The sequence below is a fragment of the Microtus ochrogaster genome, chromosome 18 (assembly GCF_000317375.1).
Source record: "Microtus ochrogaster isolate Prairie Vole_2 chromosome 18, MicOch1.0, whole genome shotgun sequence".
In the NCBI taxonomy this organism is placed as follows: domain Eukaryota; kingdom Metazoa; phylum Chordata; class Mammalia; order Rodentia; family Cricetidae; genus Microtus; species Microtus ochrogaster.
This window is the reverse complement of record NC_022020.1, coordinates 47,544,024-47,560,553: the sequence shown is the minus strand read 5'-3', so window position 1 is coordinate 47,560,553 and position 16,530 is coordinate 47,544,024. Positions and strand designations below refer to the sequence as shown.

At 48.7% G+C, this 16,530-nt stretch overlaps 1 protein-coding gene across 1 annotated transcript in view; it reads left to right on the top strand.

Moving 5' to 3' along the window:
• The window catches only part of Afap1l1 (actin filament associated protein 1 like 1), a 54,796-nt gene that overhangs the window by 31,262 nt on the left and 7,004 nt on the right, over positions 1 to 16,530 (top strand). The window contains exons 8-16 of the mRNA XM_026783305.1: positions 1,580 to 1,759; positions 3,589 to 3,681; positions 6,125 to 6,218; positions 6,410 to 6,562; positions 8,196 to 8,407; positions 10,200 to 10,345; positions 11,295 to 11,367; positions 12,741 to 12,852; positions 15,676 to 15,840. Coding sequence (XP_026639106.1) covers positions 1,580 to 1,759; positions 3,589 to 3,681; positions 6,125 to 6,218; positions 6,410 to 6,562; positions 8,196 to 8,407; positions 10,200 to 10,345; positions 11,295 to 11,367; positions 12,741 to 12,852; positions 15,676 to 15,840 — 1,228 coding nt within the window. The remainder of the gene's footprint in view (positions 1 to 1,579; positions 1,760 to 3,588; positions 3,682 to 6,124; positions 6,219 to 6,409; positions 6,563 to 8,195; positions 8,408 to 10,199; positions 10,346 to 11,294; positions 11,368 to 12,740; positions 12,853 to 15,675; positions 15,841 to 16,530) is intronic.

Here is a 16,530-nt window from a genome sequence, read left to right as displayed (position 1 = left end):
AGTAGGAAAAATGAACGTAACTGTGGGAAAAGATAATAGCTGATTTCTCTCTCTCTCTCTCTCTCTCTCTCTCTCTCTCTCTCTCTCTCTCTCTCTCTCTCATGTTTTACTCTGTCTGCAAGCCATGCCATGCTCAACACATGGCTTTGAAACCTTTTCTCACCCTGAGCAGTGAAAACAGGCCAGGGCCAGTCCAAGTCTCATGATAGGTGTGTTTCCAGCTCTTTTTGTTTGGTTTGGTTTTTTTGAGACAGGCTGTCTCTGTGTAACCATAGCTGTTCTGGAACTTACTCTGTAGACCAGGCTGGCCTCGAACTCACAGAGACCCACCTGCCTCTGCCTCCTGAGTGCTGGGATTAAAGGTGTGTGTCACCACCCAGCTATGTTTCCACTCCTTCACCTCCCTTTCTGTATTTTGCTCCACTGCCGGCTGCTGCCAGGCCCTCCAGCCCAGAGGATACAGAGTGACCCGAGAAGACAACCAGTCTCAGCCCAACTCCAAAGGGAACCCTTTAATAATTCTCCCGTACAAGCCGGGCAGTGGAAGGGAGTTCGCCAGAATGGAATGAGAGGGTAGCAGAAGGCTGACGATAGTCAAAATCTAGACATGTATGGAAATGTCATTCATAGTGAAACCCATGTTTATGTGCTAAAAACGGGTAACACAGCTCAGTGGGTAAGGGCATTTGTTACCAAGCCTGATGACCTGAGCTTGACCCCTGAAACCCACGTGGTGGAGGTTGGGAACCAACTCTAGCAAGTTGTCTCTGGCTACTACATATTTACTGTGGCACACATGCCTCCATCCCCCAGTAATAAATAAATGAAACAATTTTAAAAAGAAAATTCATAGTCTGATTTCTTTTATAACCTAGATGAAGGCTCTAAATGAAACACTGGCAAACAGAACTAGATGCTTATAAAAACATAGGACCATTACTGGTTTATTCTAGTAACACAGGGGTAGCTTAACATTCAAACTACCCTCCCCCACTCACTGTGTGTGTGTGTGTGTGTGTGTGTGTGTGTGTGTGTGTGTGTGTGTGTGTGTGTGTGTTTAAAGGATTGTTTAAAGGGGTGTAGGTTAGGGGTTATTTATACGAGGGTAGACAACTTACCAGTATATACCCCTACTGAAAGAAATGCCTCTCCCTCCCCTAGCCACATTATCTACTTACGATCCCGATCCCCTTTTGTCGCATTATTGTCAACGCCTGGTGTCAAGGTTAAGGTTGGCCTTCCTGTGCAAAAGCCTGCCTTCCCAAGGTCAGCACTGGTACCTGCTGGGATCCACTCCTAACATTCTGCCACGCAGCCCTTTCAGCTGGCATCCTCCCAAGCCAACCTATTTGTTCTCTGGTTCTTCAGCCCACATGGTCTTCCTAGTATTGTGCTATAATCTGCCTTTTCCTCATGGACAGCTGTGCTGGAAGATTCCCAGAGACCCCCTCTCCAGCTTCTCGCTGTGAGGCATCGCTCACAGTTGGGCCCTAGGGAGGAATCTACTCATGTGTGAGGGCCTTACCCCTCCTCCCACCCCTACTGCAGGAAGCCCTGACCCCCCTCTCTCCCTGTGCAGTGTTACAAAAGCTCCAAGGACCGGCAGCCGCATCTGAGGCTGGCGCTAGATGCCTGCACTGTCGTCTACGTGCCCAAGGACAGCAGGCACAAGCGACATGAGCTGCGCTTCTCCCAGGGGGCCACAGAGGTGTTGGTGCTGGCTCTGCAGAGCAGGGAGCAGGCAGAGGAGTGGCTAAAGGTATGCACGCACGGGACACACAAGAAGCTGCCACCCCACATCCCCTCCCTTCCTCTCTGTCCCCAAGCATGGGGTTCTAACCTTTGAAGTTACAAACCTTATCTAGGGGACTAGGACTCATATCAAATGGGCCTTGAATATTCACAACAAGTAGGCCTCATGGAGGAGGTCTATACTCTCTGTTTTTTTAACGTCCCTATATAGCAACCTACTGTTTGCCCAACCTACACTCCTGGAATGGTGTGCTTGATGCCTTTGAAACTAAAGGGCCGGCCAGCCCTTCTAATTTGAAAATAGGGGGAGGACAGATCTCCTTCTTGTTTTTAGATGGGAATGTGCATTGTTGTGATAGCCACTGGAGTTCAGCATCTTCTGGTGTCAGAGGGTGCCACCATGTATTAGCCACTTTGTACTGTCCAATGTGCCAAAGCCTCATGCATATGACCATTGGAGCTGTTACTGACATTCAAAGGTGAGTCAGCTGAGGCACAGAGAACTTAAAGTGATTGCCAGAGGTCAAAGACAGCATCACGTGATTGGGACCAAGATGTGAAGCTAAGCAGGTCTCTTCCAAAGTCGGCATGGTGGCACCGTGATGGCGAGGGAAGACTTTGATGGTGCATGGATTTGAGTTCAAGTGCCAGAAAGCCATGAGATCTTATGCAAATGGCATTACTTGCCCTGTGCCTCAGTTTCCTCATCTGTTAAATGGCTCTTTTAAGGATTCAACAAGAGTTGGCATAGTGCCTGCCAGGCAATAAGTGAGCTGGAGCATTGGTTGGCTTCTGGTGGTGGTGGTGTTCATGGATCTATCCTGCCTCCAGTTCTCTCCAGCAGACCCCCATCCGTCTACTCCACTCTCTCCCTGCTCTCCTCTCTTACCTTCCGGTTGGAACAATGAAGCCAGAGTCCTCCTTTTACTTCCTCCTCCCTCCTCCCTTCCTTCCGGTGATAACCAGCTCTCCCTGGAATGTCTGGTATTCCCATCCCTACCTTTGTGTCCAGAGGGGAAGGAAAGGAGAGAACTTGTCTTCAGGAGCCTCAAGCTTCAGGGTCCCTGTGAGTCAAACGTAGGAGTCTTGGGCCCAGAGTTCAAAGGGATCTGCCTGGCCGTGCTGGTCCTCTGGACTGGTCCAAGGCTCACCTAGCTGGCAGCCTCGCAGCCTACTTCAGGGTCTGGCTCTGCTGCCTCCTACCAGCGCCTTTACCTCCCTGGTCACATCATCCTCACCTGTATCTTGAGGATCACAGACCGCTGTGGGGATGAATGCTGTTGTCTAGGAGACCATCAGATGGTGCCTTCTTAGCCCTGGCTGTCCCAGAACTCATTCTGTAGACCAGGCTGGCCTCGAACTCGGAGATCTGTCTGCCTCTGCCTGTGTGCTGGAATTAAAAGCATGTGCCACCACGCTCAGCTTAGATGGTGACTTTTTACATTTTATCATCTGCATGCTTATTCCTGGGACCCTGCGTAAGTGAAAGGACCCCGAATCAATTTCCCATGTCACTGAAAGCAAAAGTCCTAGCTGTCACTTAAGCCCCCTCACCTTTGTGAATCTTCAAGATTCACATCTCTCCTAGCCACGGCCTCACTCTCCTCTGCAGAGAGCAGTGTTCTTATAGTAGGGATGTGTGTCGAAAGCCCTTCCAGTCAGGCTCTGATAAGTTTGCATTTGTGCAGATAGCTGTTTCAGCCCTACTCTGCCTCCTGGTGGCCCCAATCCATCTTCACAACAGGCTTGTTCCCACAAATCCCAGCCATGCTTCTTTCCCCAGAGCTTTCCCGCACACCTAGCACACCTATCCCCAACCCCGTGTTCTCTTCACAGGTTATCCGCGAGGTCAGCCGGCCATGTGGGGGAGCAGAGGGCTTGGAAGCCCCCCGATCTCCAGTCTTCCTGTGTAAGCTGGATCAGGACAAGGTATGTCTGTCTCCAGTTGACTTCTCTGGGTCAGGTAATGGGCACTAAGCACAGGCACACACACACACACACACACACACACACACACACACACACACATCTGTGGCATCCTACGAGCTAAGCAGCAGAGTGGCAGGTGCCTGGTGGTCACTTAAGTCTCTGCGACAACATACTTGCCATAAACAGCTAAAGGAGGAATGACTTGTTTTGGTTCAGCCCCAGTCAGCTGGCAACGTGCTGCAGGCCTTGGGCAAGGCCGAGCAGCACCAGGGTGCTGTGTTGCAATAATAGGAAGAGGTGGGAAACAGAGAGACAGACGGTGCAGCTCACCTCATAAGAGACAGAAAGCAGACAGGGAAGCAGGAAGGGACCAGGTATGTATCTTCTCAGGCCAGGCCCTCCAGGGACACCTGGCCTAAGAAGTTCCACTGCCTTTGATCAGTTTCAGAAAGCTAAATTTAGCCATGAGTAAATCCACTGAAGGAAGAGAGCCCTTAGGATCCAGTCACTTCTCAGAAGTCCCACTTCTGGGATGCTTGTGTTGGAGACAGGTTTTCGGAAAGGAACACTGTAACCAAGTCCCATAGTAAATAAGGAACAGAGCTAGCATTTGAGCCCACACAGGCTGCCTCTTTGGGACTCTACTACTGCAATAGAGCAGCCTGAACAACCACTGGGCAAATCCAGACCCTCTGCAGAAATCAGTACGCTTGCGGTCCAATGGTCAGGCAGGCATGAGTCAAAACCATCATATTGTATTATATCTGCTACCCTGGGTACAAGCTAAAAGAGACAGTGCCAGGTTCCTGGTGAGTGTCAGGGAGGCATGATCCTGTCTCAGAGGCTCAAGAATATTCCCAAGCAAGTGATGCCTCAGACAAGGATGAAAAGGGCAAAACTAAAATAAAAAGGTGCTTTAAGTAGCAGGGATGGGCAGTAGAACCGAGAAGATGTGGAACTGAAAGTGGCCTGTGTGGCATGGTCTAGAGTTGGGGAGCTGTTAAAGCTGGCTTTGGGCAGGGACAAAAAATGGTCTTGGGAGCTTGGGATGGCTGGAGTGTTAGGGATTCCTGTGAAGTGAACTGAAGGAGCCCTGCCCACACTTAGCTTTTACCAGTTAGTGAGACCATAGGAAAGCAGCCCTAGAAAAGGGGTGTGAGCATGCAGGTACACACTATGGTATGGCCAGCACTGAAGAGGGGTGTGAGCATGCAGGTACACACTATGGTATGGCCAGCACTGAAGAGGGGTGTGAGCATGCAGGTACACACTATGGTACAGCTGAAGAGGGGTGTGGGCGTGTGGATACACACTATGGTACGGCCAGCACTGGAAGAGGGGTGTGAATTGCGGGTACATGCTATGATACGGCCAGCACTCGAAGAGGGGTGTGAGCATGTGGATACACACTATGGTACGGCCTCTTATGCATTGCAGAGGCTCCAAAGAGCAACAGTAGGGCAAGCCATGCCGTGGAGTTCTCTGCCGTGGTTGAGTGGACCAGGATAGGGTAACTGATGTACTATTGGTACTATTGGAGGTCGTTCTGGTGGAAGAAGAGCTGGGATGTTGTGTTGGTGGGGTCTCTTTCCACGGGGTCACGAGATTGAAGGATCATCACTGAATTCATTACAAACTCATGGTCTTCCTCTCTGTTTCCCCGCCCCCCCTGGTGGAAAAGTTGCTATATGCACACTGTTGCAGAACAAACAGGGCTGTAACTTCAGTTTCAAAACCTACAGACCAGGTTCTTCAAATGCTCATCCACTTTCTGCTAGGTGCCTCCCTATTCCCACAGCTAATAGGGAATAGTAGCATTAGGATTTCTTCCATGATTTCTGCTCTATCTCCTTTGTAGCATATGAATTCATTAGTGAATCAATGAAGGTATGGTTATTAATAGACTGGCAACAAAGGTTTTGTGTGTGTGTGTTTGTTTGTGTTTGTGTGTGTGTGTGTGTTCCTTCATTCTCTCATTCAAGATAGAGCTGTAATGGATATCTACTGATCATTGGGTCTTATCACAACTTCTCTGAAAACATCGTCACCCCTTTTCCTGTATGCTGTCATCTTGGTCCATCCCTTTCTGGAACTTCATCCTGATCAGTTTGCCCAGGGGCTCTTCAGCGTCCAGGGTTGCCTACTCTTGTCCATCCCTGCAGTGCTACTGGATTACATTCACATTCCCTGTCAATGCTTGCCCTTCTCCCTCATTTGCCAAATATAATACATATTCCAGGATGTTGCTATCAATGCGTTATAATCAATGCTCCCGCTCTCCCCATAGAGTAACCTGAAGACATGATCATTGCTACCTTCCTGATAATATTGGGGTGGTATCAGATACATGATCGCTGTTGCTTGGAGAGTTGGAAGAAGCCTGGGCTTATAAAGGAGTTCTAAGAATCTCGCTGATGTGAGGCTGTCTGTGTTTTTTCCCCAGAGATTGTCCCAAGAGAAACAGAACTCAGACTCTGACAGCTTGGGCATGAATGACAGCAGTTCCACCCTGAGCCGCCGAGAAGCCTGTGAACATGGTAGGAGTCCACTGCCCATGCTGGAGAATGTCAAAGATGGGAGGGACTTACAGAGTGTGTCCCAGAGACCTGAGTTCGTATGCGGAATTACAGGCTAGTCCCTGTATGCAGCTTGCAAGGGCTGCTGGGAAGAAATGGGTAAAAGTGGGACCTTCCCCATCATCCCCTGTGACCCACTCCTGTGCTGCCAGGCAAAGGGAAGAAGAATAGCCTCGCTGAGCTAAAGGGCTCCATGAGCAGGGCTGCAGGCCGGAAGATCACCCGCATCATTAGTTTCTCCAAGAAGAAGGCGCTGGGAGAGGACCTGCAGACGTTTTCCAGTGAGAATGAGGTTCCGTGCTGTGGTAAGTCCTTACTCAGAAGAAGGAAGTGCAGGCCCTTGAACCCAGGCCCTGGGGCCGATGCCAGAAAACTCCCAGTACCTCGGCCCTGGCTCGTTCCTCTGGATGGCTAGACTCCACTCTGTCAAATCCATGGCATGCATCCCTTCACTCCCATGGGTGAAAGGGTGGCCCAGGGAAAGGGAAATCCACTGACCATCGTATCTGGGGTTCCTGTGAACTCAGTCAAACCACTGTCCACCTGTGGGCTTCAGCTTCCTCTGCTAATGTGAGAGAGGAGAAAATTCACAGCATCTCACATGCCAGATGTGCTGGCCTTGGTGATACACACCTGTAATTCCAGAACTAGGGAGCTGGAAGCCGCAGGATCAGGAGTTCAAGGTTATCTGTGTGTCTCCATAGCAAGTTCAAGGTCAGAGGCAAGCCTGGACCCTATCTCATAAACAAACAACAACCAAAGTATATAAGTTTCATTTATATGTTTATGTAGCTTATCTCCTGGCCTTTATAAGCTAGAAAAATAAAATTTACACAAAAACATGGCTGCTGTCTTTGAGGAGCTAGAAGGACCTTAACTCGGTGTAGGAAACTTTGCAGAGACTAGGGTTGCCTGCCGGGAGGGTCAAGCACCTTGAAGGACTGTGGTTTCTGGTTTATTTACATATATATGTAAGTGTATATAGATTTCAGCCTAATCTGATGAGGAAATTGGAATTAAAATGTTAAGTACTTTTTAAGATAATACATCTTAGTAAAAAGTGTCTGGCAGAGAAGGCATTGCTTCTTTCATACAAGTGCTGTGGTCCATGTGCTCTAATCCAGTAGATAATCACCTGTCTTAAAGGGGATGAAGTGTGTCTCAATGGCAGAGCATTTGCCTAGCTGTGTGAGATCCCAGGTTCCATACCCAGCATAGCAAAAAAATAAAATCATCTGTTTCGGATATGCAGAAATACTCTATTAGTATAAAAGCTGCAATTATAGCCTAGTGGCTATAATCCCAGCACTCTAGGATGCAGAGGCAGGCAGATCTCTGTGAGTTCAAGGCCAGCCTGGTCTGCAGGACAAGTTCCAGTACAAGGGCTACACTGCCTTGAAAAACTAGTAAATAAGTAAATAAATAAATGTTGCGATTATAAAGAAATATTTCATGGTCGTTGACTCATAACATGCTGTGGTAAAAAAAAAAAAGCAATAAAAATAAATAAAAACCTAAACTGCTCGGAGCTGATTCTAGCTCCATCTGTGGTCAGCTGCACAGCTGTCTGCCTAGGTTTACAAATCCTTACTGTGGTGACGTTTCTATGTGCTGCCGCTAGGTGCCAGCATCATCCGTCACTTTCCATCTTAGCAGGAAATTCAGTTTGGCAGAGTGGAGGGGGCAGTTGTAGCTTTTGTAGGCCTTCTCTAGGATTGTCGGCCATTTCCATCACACTTGGTGTGGTCCTGGAGCCGTAAAAGGATGCAGGAATAGCATCGTCAGTGAGTGCTCACAGCTGGGCAGCTGAGACTCAGAGAGGAGGATGCCTAAGGTGCCAGGCCTTCCTGCCAGCTCCATCACAAGGCTTGTGTAGGTACCCCTTAGAGCCTTTGCCCAGAGGGCTATAACAGGTCATTCGGCCGTCTCTTTTTCCAGGCTACCTAAACGTGCTGGTAAACCAAGGCTGGAAGGAACGGTGGTGCCGCCTCAAGTGTAACACCCTCTATTTCCACAAAGACCGCACGGACCTGCACACCCACGTGAATGCCATTGCCCTCGGCGGCTGTGAGGTAGCCCCAGGCTTTGGACCCAGGCACCCATTTGCCTTCAGGATCCTGCGCAATCGGCAGGAGGTGGCCATCCTGGAGGTGAGAGGAGAGAGTCAAGGTAGGGGTAGGGGGTGGGGGTGTCAGCTTGTGGCTACTCTACCACAGGAACTTTGGGGAAAGAACCCAACGTGCTTGTCAGGTAACACAGGGGACACCAGGGATGCTGGAATTCCAAATAAACAAGGAATCGTGTTTTTCATATGAAAGTATCCTGGGTGATTTGGAGACACACCTACACTGAAAGGTTATTTGTTGTATATCTGAAGTTCAAACCCAACAGAGCACACTGTGTTTTTCTAGCCTAATTCTGGCAGCCCTAATTCTAGAGCCCAGGTTTGCTTATTTGCCCTGACCTTACAGTTCCAGGTCCAACAGGCATCTCCTGCGGTCTGACCGGGATCTGATTCTGGAGTTCTCTCTCAGACCTTCCCCGCAGGAGGCATTGACCTCAGGAAACCCGCTGCCCTTCAAGGTGCCCGTCCCTGCCCCTGAGCAACTCCAGCCTCTACAGAGAGTTTCCCTACACAGAGTTAAGATCCCTCCAGCTCCACACTGGCAGGGCCGCAGCCACATTTTCGGACACTGTTTCTCTTTCTAGATCTCTGCACCGTGTCCAGCACACACTGAGCTTAGCAGGCCCACAATGAACAATGCACAGGTGCCGCCTGCTCACCGCCCATCCTACCTGCTGGCACCACCCTCCTCTCTGAGGCTGTTCAGAGCACACACTCCTTGTGACAGCCCTTGGGATGCTTAGAATTCACAATGTTGACACAGGGAAGTTCAAATGTCCACCTGCCCACGTTATAGACAAACAGGCCAGGGCAGCCACGTGATTTTTCAAGGCTGGAGGAGTGCCTGTACCCTTTCCATCTGCCTTGTTGTTTTTTAGCTTCAAACACTATTATCTCGGCATCCTCCTTGAGTTTCTTGTTTCCCTTATCTTACACAGAGTTTTCTAAGGTTTTTTTTTCCCTCTTTAAAAACCATGTTTCATTTATTTCTTTACTTAAGTTTGCCATCACTAGCTAACTGGTATTGTGATCATGCTCTTTACATCAGAATTAAGGATATGTTTAACTGGCCAGCAGTTTATCCTGGGGAATTTCCCCATAAATGGTTCTGTAATGCTTTGGTAATTACAGTCTAAGAAAATTTTGAGTTGTATGAGCAATTTCCTACGTAGAAAATTAATTATAAATATGGAGGCTGGAGAGATGGCTCAGCAGTTAAAAGCACTTGCTGCTTTGGCAAAGAACCCTGTAGTGATTCCCAGCACCCATAAAGTGGCTCACAGCCATCTGTAACTCCAGTTCCAGGGGTTTTGGCTTCTGCAGACACCAGGCATTAATGCAGTACACATACATACGTGCATGCAAAAGAATTAGTCATACACATAACATAAAAATAATTTTAAACAATATATGTTTTGGGGCTGGAGATGTGACTCAGTGATAAAGCCAGGCCTTGAATACACAAGGCGCCCTGGGTTTGATCCCCAGCATGGAAGGAGAGGAAAGGAAGAAGTTTTGAGAACTGTGAAATGTTGTTTTTACATCCAAAGGGTCAGATATAAAAGCCCAGAGGGTGGAAAGTAGGGATATACCATCTTATAGGAGTAATCAGAGAGGACCCCTCAGAGGAAGTAGCTTTTTGAGTACATACTTGAGAGAATTCAGGAGCCTTGGATTCCGGCATGTGTGTCTAGACTAATTCTTCCTCCTTCACTAAGTCCTGAGGACTTATAAACATTTGTGGGTTTCAATGACGTGAGCAAGCAACCAGAAGGCTTCACGGTGAAAGTGAACTGCACTGTGCCTCCTCTCCCCAGGCAAGCTGTTCAGAGGACATGGGCCGCTGGCTAGGGCTGCTGCTGGTGGAGATGGGCTCCAAAGTCACCCCAGAGGCCCTGCACTACGACTACGTGGATGTGGAGACCCTAACCAGCATTGTCAGTGCCGGGCGCAACTCCTTCCTGTAAGGGTGATTCCACGACGCACCGCTGGGGGGGTGGGGGGATTCCTGCCTCAGTTCCGCGACCCACCCCTCACAGGTTCCAGTTCCAGGCTCCATGAAGCCTTGAGCATTGGGCGAAAGGGGTGGGGCAAGCTCAGGAAGTCCGCTTCCTTGGGAAGGATGGCACTTTTGCCTTTGTGGGAAGCATAGCCTGCTTGTTGCCATTCTGGGGTCTCTTGGCTGACTTACAAAGAATTCTGGGAATGTGCCACCTGTTGTCACTTGTGAGACTCAGGCGTGCCTGTGCAGTCCTCGCTAGCGTGTAACCTTTCAGTCTACATTAAAAACTGCTACCGGGCCAGGCCTTGGTGGCGCACGCCTTTAATTCCAGTACTTGGGAGGCAGGTGAATCTCTGTGAGTTCGAAGCCAGCCTGGACTACAAAGAGCTAGTTCCAGAACAGGCTCCAAAAGCCACAGAAAAACCCTATCTTGAAAAAACAAAAACAAACTGCTGTCGGGGACTGGAGGGGTGGCTCAGTGGTTAAGAGCACTGGCTGCCCTTCCAGAGGACCCGGGTTCAATTTCTAGCACCTACATGGCAGCTCACACCTGCCTATAACTCCAGTTCCAGGAATCTGACACCCTCCCACAGATGATACGCACGTGGGCAAAACACCAGTTCACATAAAAATAACTGAGTACAATTTAAAAGAAAAAAAGCAAACCGGGCGGTGGTGGCGCACGCCTTTAATCCCAGCACTCGGGAGGCAGAGGCAGGCGGATCTCTGGGAGTTCGAGGCCAGCCTAGTCTACAAGAGCTAGTTCCAGGACGGGCACCAAAAACCAAAAAAAAAAAAAAAAAAAGAACAGAAAAGAAAAAAAGCAGGTGCCAATATCCAATGAGAGAAGACACAAAGGCAGCATACGCCACAAAATGTCACCAACATCATTAAACCTTTCATGTTCTAGGTACGCACAATCCTGCCAGGATCAGTGGCCTGAGCCCCGTGTCTACGATGAGGTTCCTTATGAAAAGGTGCAGGTAGGCTTCCTTCCATGTCTTCCCTCCCCTCCACTGCCCACTTTATCCTTTGCTTCAGAGAAAATGCCTTCACTAACCCGCCTGCTCTCAGTGGGAAAAAAACAGAAGACAGGCACATTGCAACCAGATATCAGTGGGTGGGTGGCCTTGCATCTAGAGGAGAGGGAACAAAGCTGCTGAGGACCTGGCACGTCTGTGAGCCAGGACCTGCCTGGACTAGAAGATGCTTTGAGTCCCCACTTTCATGGTTCCCCTTTTCTAGAAACATCCCCAACCTGCCCATTTGTGCCCAAGGTCTTTCTTCACTGCAACTTGAAGGTTTTGCTCGGTTACAGAAAATCTAGTAACTGGGTAGTTTAGCACTTCATATATGCATAGCCGGGTTTCTATATGCATATATATATGTATGTATCTAGATAGATAGATGGATACATACATACATACATACATACATACATACATGCCTATATGGTATGGTGGCACATGCCCTTAATCCCAGCACTCAGGAGGCAAAGGCAGGTGAATCTCTGAGCTTGAGGCCAGCCAGAGCTGCGTAGTGAGATCCTGTCTTAAACAAACAAAGAAACAGAAACCCAAACACTTCAGATACGAAGGCTGGAGTCAGAGGGACCTCGGCTTTGCCTTTCAGACCCCCTGATTCCCACTTCCCACCTCCACGCGAGTGTGCTGGTCCTTCTCTTCTCAGGAGTATTTTGAGAACAAAATGTAGTGATTTGTGTTAAAAAAAAAAAAGAGAGAAAGAAAGAAAGAAAGAAAGAAAGAAAGAAAGAAAGAAAGAAAGAAAGAAAGAAAGAAAATAGCACAGTGCCCATGCAGTGGGACATTCTGCCCAGAGAAGTAACAGTACTGTTCCTAATAAAGTGGTTAGGTGACACTAATGTATCAATCACACCAGGCTTCAAGACCCTGGCTAGACTTGGAGCATGGGAAATGCTCTATGAGCACAAATGCAGTCAGTTTAATAAGGTGCATCACCTCTGCCATTGGCTCCTCTCTTCCATGCCTTTGCTTCCCTCCTTTTCCTCCTCCTCTTCTGAGGGAAGACGGCCATTAGCGATTCAGAAAATAGAAAAACACTTTCCAATGGTGGGAGGACAAAATGCCTCTAATAGAGGCAGCCACCTGCAATCCCCTGAGCCCGCTCATTTGTCCTCTCAGTAAGTACGCCAATTTAAGGTTGCCTTTTATCTGGCACAGAAAGGTTTGGGGTTCAAACGATACTGCTAGTAAGGTATCGTTTACTGTACTGTAGAGAGTGGCACCAGCCTATATCTGTAAGGCCAGATCTCAAAGGAGCTGGCCGGAAGCTCCCTGTCTGAACTTAAACTTCTACCTCTGTCCCCCGTGCCCAGGATGAGGAGCCCCAGCGCCCCACCGGGGCTCAGGTGAAGCGCCATGCCTCCTCCTGCAGTGAGAAGTCCCATCGTGTGGACCCGCAGGTCAAAGTCAAGCGCCATGCCTCCAGTGAGTTCTGTGGTCTTTCTCCTGCTCGAGGGAGGGAGAAGAGAACACTGCAGGGGGCCTCAATACCAGATTCCTCCAGGGGTAAGGGAGGAAACTGAGTAGAAGCAGTCTATCAGTAAACACTCTCCCCTAAGGGGAGGCGTGGGGGCTGGGCAGTGTGGGAGCACTTGCCAGGTATGGGAAGATGTAAGGGCCCGGTCCCCAGCATAGCAAGAGACACAAAATGGCCATAATGGTATGGCCACTGAGCCAGTGAATAGCGGAGGAGGTTTGCAGCGAGACTGGAGTGCTTGGGTCCTCACTCCAGAGGTAAACTCTGCTTGGCTTACCCAGGAGACCCCACTCAGCATTTCCCGATTACTCAAAAGGCCAAAAATTGAGCTTCATGTGGATTCTTTTTTACTTTTGAGATAGAGTTTTCCCTGCGTAGCCCTGGCTGTTCTGGAACTCACTCTGTAGACCAGGGTGGCCTCAAACTCAGAGATTCACCTGCCTCTGCCTCCCGAGTGCTGGGATTAAAGGTGTGTGTCACCACCCCGCCCCCGTGTGTGAATTCTTAATAAATAGATGCTAATTTAAATGTTTTTATATTGCAAGAATATTATCTGTATAATAGTTGAGTGTTTAAAGGTATATAAGCATATACGGGTGGGGGGGTGCGTGCTCATCTTTTCCAGAAGACCAAAGTTTGTGGTCTCTGATCTAGGGTAGTAAACTGATAATCAGTCCCTCCCCAGTCCCTGAGCAGGTGTGTCACAAGATCCACAGCTCACTTCTGTGTCCCCATCTGTGCTCCCCAGAGCACACAAGAGACTCACTCACTAGGGCCACCCTAGAGCAAGCCAGCTTCCTAGAGACAACGTACTCTTCCTTAAGGTTTTTTTCCCATGCACCTGGACATTCTAGTCTTTGCTTTTTGAAGGCTTCTTTTAAAAAACGAAGTGAAAACGTTTCTGTTCCCTCGTTCCCTTGCATTAGTATATATAAATCATAGCTCCTCAGACTGGGGAAACCGGTCTTCCGTTCTCACTTGGCGGAGACACTGCTATGTAACTTTAAATAAGTCCTTTCTCCTATCTGGTCCCCTGAGGAAGGGATGCATAGTGTTCTTGATAAGCTTCTTGCTTAGGTGCTAGAAATACAGGGCTTTGAAAAAAACCTGTTTAAAATGGAAAACCGTTCTTCATGTAATTGACATGCTGTAGTCCCGGCACTCAGGAGACAAAGACAGGACAATCTCTGCAAGCTCCAGGCCAGCCTTGTCTGCATGAATAAAAAGACTAGGGCTGCAGAATGAGACCCACACCTTGAATCCCAGAACTCAGGAGGCAGAAGCAGGCAGATCACTGTGAATTTGAGGTCAACATGCCCTACATAGTGAGTTCCAGGACAGCCAGAGCTACATAATAAGACCTTGTCTTGGAAAAAAAAACAAAAAAATAAAATATAAATCGATGGATAAACAAAGTAGAAAATTGAAATATATAAGATTAAAGAAATCACAAAATAGCAACATCAACAAAAAGTATAAAACCTAGACCTGTTTGTTTTGTTTGTTTTTAAATCAAATCTCTCACACGGGCTCAGGCTGTAAGAGCTGTGATCATGGGGCTGCTGTGCCTGAGGACCATTGGCGTCTCCATCCCCTTTCCAGGGGCTGTGAACCACAGCTGAAGTCACAGGGCTCCTGGAGGGGCTCAAAGCCACAAGGTGTAGTCCAGTGATGTCCTGAGGCACACAGGAGGAAAGCCGCCCTGCTCCTCAGTCCGCTCTAACAAAACATCCTAAGCTAGATGACCTTTCAAAAACAACAGCTTGTTTCTTCTAGCTTTGGAAGCCAGAGTCCAAATCAGCAGGCGTGGCATCTGGGCCACCCTCCCCCCCTTTTGATTGATGGCTATCTTGCTCTCTTCTGAGGCCACGGATGTCACGTATACAGATTCTGTGCTCGTGACCTCATCACTTAGAGTAAGACAGACACATGTCCAGCTTGTCTCTAGTGCCACAAACAGTGGAACTTAACCTTTCTGTGCCTGGCTTCCTCGGCAATAAAATGAATGATGAGCAGAACCAAGTAAGTTACATGATGGATAGAGGAAGATTAAGTGGGAATTCAGGCAGGTGGCTGAGCAGAGCACACACTGTGTGAACAGCATGATCCTGTCCATCGTGGTGCTGGACCTACAGCACACTGCTGGGGCTTTCTCTCTTCCCACCCTTCCCAGCAGTACAACGAGCAGGGCCTGACACTGGCCTGGGTCTGATCTGAGTTAGACGTAGGCATCTTCCTCTGTCACAAATACCTGAGACTTGACTCATTCAAAGCACACTTTCCACAAAGCAAAATGGGTTAGACATCACAAATTTTGCTCTAGTATATATGTTACTACTATCATTATTTCCTAACATTTACTAAGTACTAATTAGTTGCTAGATACTATATTAAGTACTTTTTCTTAATTATCTCCTTTAAACCTCACTGCCTCCTGGAAGCTAAATGTTATCAGTATCTTTATTTTTGTGCACATGGACCGTGAGGTTTTGGGGAAAGGCACAAAAGCACACCGATCATTTCAGTGTGACATCACACACCCAGTGAAGAAAGAATACAAACCCAGGTCTGCCTGGTTCCCAGCCCCTGCGCTGTGCTGCTCCCCTGTTCTTTCCTATTCCTCAGGGGAGTCACACTAGATACACTTACATAAGTGGACCTAACCATCCATATGTTACGGGTGAAGTCAAGGTGAGAGGCAAGCTAACGCCACATGTGTGCCTCCCCAGAGGTCAGACCCGCGGACCTCTTGCTATCCTGTATCTCCGTAGGTGCCAATCAATACAAATATGGCAAGAACCGGGCTGAGGAGGATGCCCGCAGGTACCTGGTAGAAAAAGAGAGGCTGGAAAAGGAGAAGGAGATGATTCGGACAGAACTGATGGCTTTGCGACAGGAGAAGAAGGAACTGAAGGAAGCCATCCGGAACAACCCAGGTACCTGCCAAGGTGTGGCCCTGAGTGCACAGGGGTGGCTCCCAGCCTGAGACGTCCCCTGGCACAATAAGGAGAGGCCTCTAACACAGATCTCCTAGTTTTCCACTCGGGAGAGTTAGGCTTCACCCCCTTCTCCTCATTATCATTCATCCTGACTCAAGACAGTGCTGGGAGTTTAGTGAGTGCTTCCAGATAGAGCATGAGAAGCCCCCCAGTACTGTGGACCTCCCTGTAGTAAGAGACGGCCTGACTACAGTGGCGTGGAGAGCAGAAGCATGCCTCGGCATCTTGGTAGTAAGACTGTTTGGGTGCTGCATCTATTCTGTCAGATGTAAGACAGTGGTCCAGGGCTAGGTTTAATGAACACTGATCTTTTCCAGGATCCCCTTCTGAAATCCAGTGACCTCACCAGGCCCTGCCTGCTCAGGGCTTCTCCCTGCATGTATGCCTGCACACCAGAAGAGGGCGCCAGATTTCATCATAGATGGTTGTGAGCCACCATATGGTTGCTGGGAATTGAACTCAGGACCTCTGGAAGAGCAGCCAGTGCTCTTAACCTCTGAGCCATCTCTCCAGCCCTGCTCTGGGCTTCTCTAACCACATTTTTTACTGTGTTTCTCTGCACCCTTTACCTAGCGGCAGTTTGCCACACTTCTGCTTGGCTGTCTCCCATATGTTCCGGGGAACAGG